The 7,229-nt window shown below is 32.8% G+C and overlaps 1 protein-coding gene across 1 annotated transcript; it reads left to right on the plus strand.

Annotated features, from left to right (window-relative positions):
- Window positions 1-3,125: 3,125 nt before the first annotated feature.
- On the plus strand, window positions 3,126-4,275 carry LOC118749875 (the record flags this gene model as incomplete). The annotated part of the gene is given in 1 exon segment (XM_036484651.1): window positions 3,126-4,275. A coding segment is annotated over 1 exon segment (942 nt), but the record flags the coding sequence as incomplete, so codon positions are not given.
- Window positions 4,276-7,229: the final 2,954 nt, after the last annotated feature.

Here is a 7,229-nt window from a genome sequence, read left to right on the forward strand (position 1 = left end):
TAGTTACAAATACTGTTTTATAGTAATATTAAAAAATGCGGGAAGAAGAAATCCACAGTGCTGCCAAGTACGAAAACGAGTTCCTGGGCGCGCTCTCAAAAAAAAAATGAGTGAGTGTAAGTGATCGGCAAAGTCGCCGCCGCACAGTGCTTCTCTTCTATATAAAATGTGGGCAAAAATTGAATTATGGACGGATTTAAATGAAAATTCGCTTCTTAATAAATTGAGGACGTTAAATTGAAGAATGCAATTTGTTTTTGGATAACTTTCATACTTGCACTATAAATGCGGTTTGAAGTTGACAATTTGGGTTCTTGTGGCATTTACATACTAGGTATGTACATATAGTTCGTTCTATTTTCAAAAGTGAGGTGTCAAATGACAGGGCTTGGCCTGCAAATGTGCAATAAAGATTTATTTTTTGTAAAGGCTTGCCACCTGTTACAAATTTTATTAAAATTATTTAATAAGTTAAATGAATTCGATATTATAATATGGGTATCCATTGAAATGGTTTTCAAAATGCTTTACTTTTAACGACACGTAGAAGGGTTGTCTCTTTTTGAAAAAATCAAATTCACTTTAATTAAGGGAATAAGGTAACGGAAATATGTACATATACCAATATGGGTTTCAGCCAAAGGAAAAAATTGGGCATATTTAGCAAGAAAGAACAAATCACTGATTGACAATGTATTTCGGTTTGAAACAGTTGTTATTTTAGTTTAACAAAATTGGCCTTTACAAACAGGTGGCAACCCTCTTCAAAATATTTATAAGCTGTAACCTTCTTAAACCTCTGTCCCCATTTGGTGATACCTATGTATTTCAATTACCTAATTCCCTTAATACATATGCATATCGATTTTTTAAATAGGTGGCAACCCTGCTACATGTAGTTAAGAAATAAACCCTTTTCACACCCATTTCTACTGATACCAATATTTTAATAACTCATTTAACTTATTTTAATAGTTTGAATTTAATTTTTTAACAGGTGGCAACTCTTTAAAAAAATAAACCTCTATTGTCTACAGGTCAAGTTTTTTAATCTGACACTTCATTTTTTAAAATAGAACGAATCGTGCAGATCTGATAGCACTGACAAAAAATGAAAAAGTAATGTAAAAAAAATATTTTTTAAAAACAAGCTTTTATTTAGCATGTACAATCAAAGGAAGAAAATAAAGTAGTCTAAAAAAAGACTTTTTTGCAAGCAAATTTTGTCAAAACTGCACTAAAATGAATAAAATAAAATAAGTTAAGGTCTCGTTAAATTTACTAAAAGCCATCTAGTGCAAGGAGTTATTCAAACTCTAATGAAAATTACTAACAATTTGTACTAATTTACTTCGTTTTTAAAAAAGCTTGTCGCGCGAATAGCAAACCGGCATTTAAATATCTGCATACATACATACATATACATACCTAACCAATTATGCATGCACGCTGAATTCGCCGAATTAAAAACTAAGAAAATTAGTACAAATTGTTAGTAATTTTCATTAGAGTTTGAATAACTCCTTTCACTAGATGGCTTTTAGTAACTGTAACGAGACCTTAACTTATTTTATTTTATTCATTTTAGTGCAGTTTTGACAAAATTTTCATGCTAAAAAATCTTTTGTTAAACTACTTTATTTTATTCCTTTGATTGTACATGTTAAATAAAAGCTTAAAACAATTGTTTTTAAAAAATATTTTTTTTACATTAGTTTATTTTCTAATTTTTAGTCCATTTATAAAAGCGTTGTATATTAAAAAGTGTTATTTCATTTTATGTACAAAATTTTGCAATAGATATTAAAATAATTCAACTTGCAATGAAAGAGAACAGAAGACTATGCTAGCAAAATGTTTGCTTACGTTTTGTATAAACATACATATGTACATATAGCAGCAGTTAATTTCATTTAAAGATATGACGTGTCGTCCATTTCCGCTGTAGCATATGTAAATTGCATATATTTAGGCGCAATATTTAACTTCTTCTGGCGGGGCGACATCTGGAGTCTTCTAATTTCTACAACGAGGTTCATATCTAGACAAGGTTGTTATCTAGAACTTGACACAAATGCTTTGCTACACTATCGCCGGCAGCTTTAACAATTTTATAGTGGTTTTACGTTCTTTGGCAAATTACGCTCTGTTAGCCATAAATCTTACTATTTTTTGACCGCCTTTGAATCAAGACCCTGGGCCATATGGGGAATTCATTTATATAATAAATTGCATTGTCATCGTGACTGAAAATTTCAAGTCTCTAACTTGTCGGGAAGTTAGTTTAAAATCGATTGGAAATTTCCGCGGCATGACCAAGTTAAATAAAAGCTTATAAAAAGCAGATTTTCGGCCCACGCTTATGTATAATGCGTTACTCTATGTCCATGATATATTTAGAGTGCGATGTCATAGGTCGATTTTCGCCAAAATTTTGACATTTTTGCGCGCTTGTAAGCGGTACCTTGTCCCGCTAAATAAGTGTAAGTGATCAATTTTTGACATCGTCCAATGTTAATTGATAACCACACAAAAGGCCAACGACGATAAAGTAAGGTTATTTTTAATTTTTTATTACACAATGTGAACCCTCCTGACACCAAATAGTCCCAAGGTGCGATGTAAGTGTTGTTTTCTGTTAATCTACAGCAGTGAATTTAAGTCCCCGATATGTTGTCTTTGACGATAAAATCGGCACAGTTTTACTCTCGCTAGCTCCCTGACTATAATTTGATGAAAAAATCTACATTAAAAGTATATTTGCCCATATGATTAATATGTGGTTAGAAATATATATATTTTTTCGTTTTCTGATAACCGGGAAACTTAAAATTAATGAGCTTTTGAGAAAATTGTTAGATATTTATACGTATGTAGATGTTAAAGAGTAAACACATACAAACGTATATGTATATGTACTTAAAAACGTATGTGAACAAACACAATGTCAATTATTTCAAAGTTCATAAGATAAGCGAAAACTTCACAACTGTGTTTTTATCAGTGAGAATCCTGGTTTTTGTTTAATAAAACTTTTAATAATTAAATTCATTCGAACATTTTTACATTCATACGTACATAATTATATGCATAAATATTTTTAACAATTTAAAACGCAGTTGTACAGGCTAAGACGAACGCGACAAAGTTTATAGTATAAGTATATGAATGGTAACAAATTAACGAGGCCAATCAACGGGAGGGTCAGTCGGTCCTTTGCTTGGTTCGAAAGACGAAAATTGTTGTCTTTGGTACTGATCAGTCACTATACTTCGCAGTAGGAAATCGAACGAACATACATTAAACAAAGAAAATACCAAAGCATTCACCGACATGGACAATATAAAATCGCCGCTGAGAGAGATGGCGGAGCAAAGAGAACATCCCACACATGTTGGTACCATAACAACATTCGGCGATCAATCTACAATATCAACGGCACCACAGCCGCATATGCAACCGCCTCACGACGACGATGCCTGGTGGTGGGAAGTAGAGAATGGCGATTTGATATTAGACCTCGTGCCGAATGTTGCCGCACGAAGGGAAAGTGAACTTAATAACAGCAGTACCAACAAAAATGAGCTGCCCGCGGATTTTGCCTCAATTTTGAAACGTTGCGAAAATGTAAATGCGCAATTGATGATAAAAAATACAAAAGCAAGTCAGAGAAATAAGGATAATGCGATGGCAGAAAGCGACGAAGAAGCATCGGGCTCTACTAAAATGCTGTATGAGGAACCGCGCACAGACGATAAATTGGCAGGAGGCAGCGTTCGAGCTTACCGCATACTTAACTCACAAGACTCACACGCACTCTGCAATACTGTAGCAGGAGAACAAACACTCGAAGAATTCAAAGAAGAATTGCGCATCAAGCGATTAGCTCGCCAGACGGCCGTGCAAGACTTGCGCGATGAGATCGTCACATTACGCAGACAATTGGCCGATGAGCAGGAGCTTACGCGCTGCTTTCGACGAAAGGATACAGTCGAGCTAACGAGTGCAGATTCGGAAAGGCCGCTGGTAGAAGAAGAAGGTACTATTATCGGTGCCACCGCTGGACCAGACTCTGACGATGAGGATCCCCAGAGTCGCGGTCGCCATGCCAATATTGAACTTGCTAATGCACAGCTTGCTCTACAGATGGCTAATGCGGAGAACTTATCGTTGCGCACCGAATTAAGTGTTATACAAAAACAAGTTGGCACTTTGAAGGAAGTCATTGCCTGCTGTAAACAGATGCTTATCGTTAAGGAGGATCAGTGTGTACAGGTCAGTTTGGATTTCTTCTTTAAATATAGTAAATCAATTAGGATTCGTAATAAGACAAGCAATTTTAGAATTTTTTCCATAACATTCATTACACCATTCAACAAAATCGATCTCGCACTATTTTTTTCTTATGTATGTAGTTCGGTCTCCGAACCACAAAAATCAATATTTTTTCTTTTGAATAGTAAAACCTTTTCTCTGGAATTTTAATAAATTTCTTATCTTTTATTTCTTAAAGAGTATGTATGTATATATTGGAGTGGTTCAAAATTTTTTATTTTTTTGGAAATTCATAAACGGTACCTCAAGCTCGCGCTGATCGGTTTTTTATAAAAACGCGGATGTTCTCAATGTTTTATTTTCTTGACATGTTAAAATGCAGCTAAAAATCTGGTTTTTACATATACTTACTGTGATATTATTGGGGAACATACCCTCAATTACATACCTGTCTTGGTCAGTTAGAATGGGCCTAGTGCCCGAAAATATACTCTCGAAAAGAGACTAGTAAAATTAAAACTGAGGTTGCTAATTAGGAATCTGAAGTCAGTTTTTCAAAATTCAAAATGGCGGATCTAAAATGGCGATCCATTTTTTTTAAATGGTTGGATTTGTTCGAAAATCGGCACTCGAGAGTTTTTGGGGTCGCCGATAACGGATGTGATATTGCGATCAAATTAAAAAAAAAAATTACTAAAATTAAAACGTCGATACTGAACGTTTTAAACATTTTCAAGGGTTGAAACTCGTTTCCAGGGGGTTTCTGGGATTGCTGATTATGAACCTGATGTCAGATTTTCAAAATTCAAAATGGCGGTTAAGAGTTTCAAACAAATCCAATAATTTATTTTTAAGTTGGTCGCCATTTTGGATCCACCATTTTAAATTTTGAAAATCTGACATCAGATTCACAATCAGCAAGCTCAGAAACCCACTGGAAACGAGTTTCAACCCTTGTTAATGCTGAAAACGTTCAGTATCAACGTTTTAATTTTTAGTAATTTTTTTTTAATTTGATCGCCATATTGGATCCGCCATTTTGAATTTTAAAAAATTTACTTCAGATTCGTAATCGGCGACCCCCAAAAACTCTCGAATGCCGGTTTTCGAACAAACCCAACCATTAAAAAAAAATAGATCGCCATTTTGGATCCGCCATTTTGAATTTTGAAAAACTGACTTCAGATTCCTAATTAGCAACCTCAGTTTTAATTTTACTAGTCTCTTTTCGAGAGCATATTTTCGGGCACTAGAAAAAATTTTTTTGTTAGCCAATTAAATTTTTATCACAAATATCCCCTCTCAAGGGCAAATTAAGAATTTTTTTGCAACCCTTAATGCTATAATTTCTTTAAGATCGCATTACCATCAAAAGAAGGAATAATTTTGCTTCGCTCGAAATGGAATAGGTGATGCACGTATATATTTATTGTTTACTTAAATGTGTTAACTTTTTTATTATTACTTAAATATACTGATAATATCGTAAATTGATCTCAAACCGTGATTCAAAAAATGTTATATAGTTACATAGGCAGTTACTGCTGTACCAAATACAGTCACTTACAAAAATATTTTGCATCGATTTTTTTTGCAATATCCAAAATATTTTTCATGGTATTTTTTTGTTAATTAAAAAAAATATATAGCTCATTTTACAACAAAAGTCATGTAAATCAAAATTTCACACTTTAGAGAAAGTTGGTTTAAGTTCACCAAATTATTATAAAAATATCAAACTTTTTAATCATAATTTTTGCAAAAAATTCCATTATGCAGTTTTATAGCCCATTTAATTTAATACAATAAAGTGCAATTTTAAAGTTGCTAAAAACTCCCTTGATTTTTGAATTTTTTTTACTGACGATGTTGGGCCTTTTCTTCCTTATAACGAATTTTTTTGTAGCAAAAAAAAAATATAAAATGTCGACGGGATGTTTTCGCAACTTCAAAATTGCACATACATATATATTTTTTTAAATTAACAAAAAAAATACCATGAAAAATATTCTGAATATTGCAAAAAAAAATCTATGCAAAATATTTCTGTGACCGTATATGCATTTGTACTTGTAGTACAAAAACTATGTTATAAATTAATGAGGATATGTACATACATACTAGAGGGCTGCATGAATGCATTCAAAACGGCTTTTGAATTATTCATATACAAAACGAATGATTGATTTTGGCTTAAAGTTTTTTTGAATTTGAGTGAATAGCTGTTCTGATATTTGTGTCGACATCACAATATTCAAACAAAGTGAAAATAAATTGAATTGAAATAAATGACAATTTTGTGTATGAATATCCAAAAATATTTTTTCTATGCACATATGTACAAACATACTATGTATGTATGTATGTATTGCTACGCTCCTAATACATACGAAAAAACGTGTTTGTAGAAAAAAACTTTTACCGAACTGAGTTTGAATGATTTGAATGTTTTCCATTCATTCATTCATATTCTTCCATTTGAAGGTAGAAAATATAAAACAAAATGTATATTCATAACTTACAAAATTCCAAACGCTGAGTGTTTTGTATGTGAAATAATATATTCAAATCTACTGTACTCTGTTTGTCTAGAAGTTTGAATGAATTCATGCAGCCCTGTAATACATACATATATGTTTGTTAAATTTTATGTTTGTTTTTTGTTGATTGAAAATACTGATTTATCGCCTTGATAAATATGTAAATGATTTACAATAAATTGTACTTTTTTTTGTTATATCAATCTGATTTAAAATACTATAATAGGATGATCACAGATGTGTTGCAGTTTTGCCTGAATTTCGGGACAATCCCGGGATCCCGGGATCGACAAAACCCCGAAAATTGACATCCCTAGTGTATACGTACCGGGTGGAACGCGTGGTTTTTTCCGATTTCAAGACGGTGCTTAAGGAGGATAAGCGCAGTGTGTATACCAAATTTGGAGATACACA

This window comes from Rhagoletis pomonella, unplaced genomic scaffold (assembly GCF_013731165.1).
Source record: "Rhagoletis pomonella isolate Grant_MI unplaced genomic scaffold, Rhpom_1.0 Rhpom_scaffold_00073, whole genome shotgun sequence".
NCBI classification, from domain to species: Eukaryota; Metazoa; Arthropoda; class Insecta; order Diptera; family Tephritidae; genus Rhagoletis; species Rhagoletis pomonella.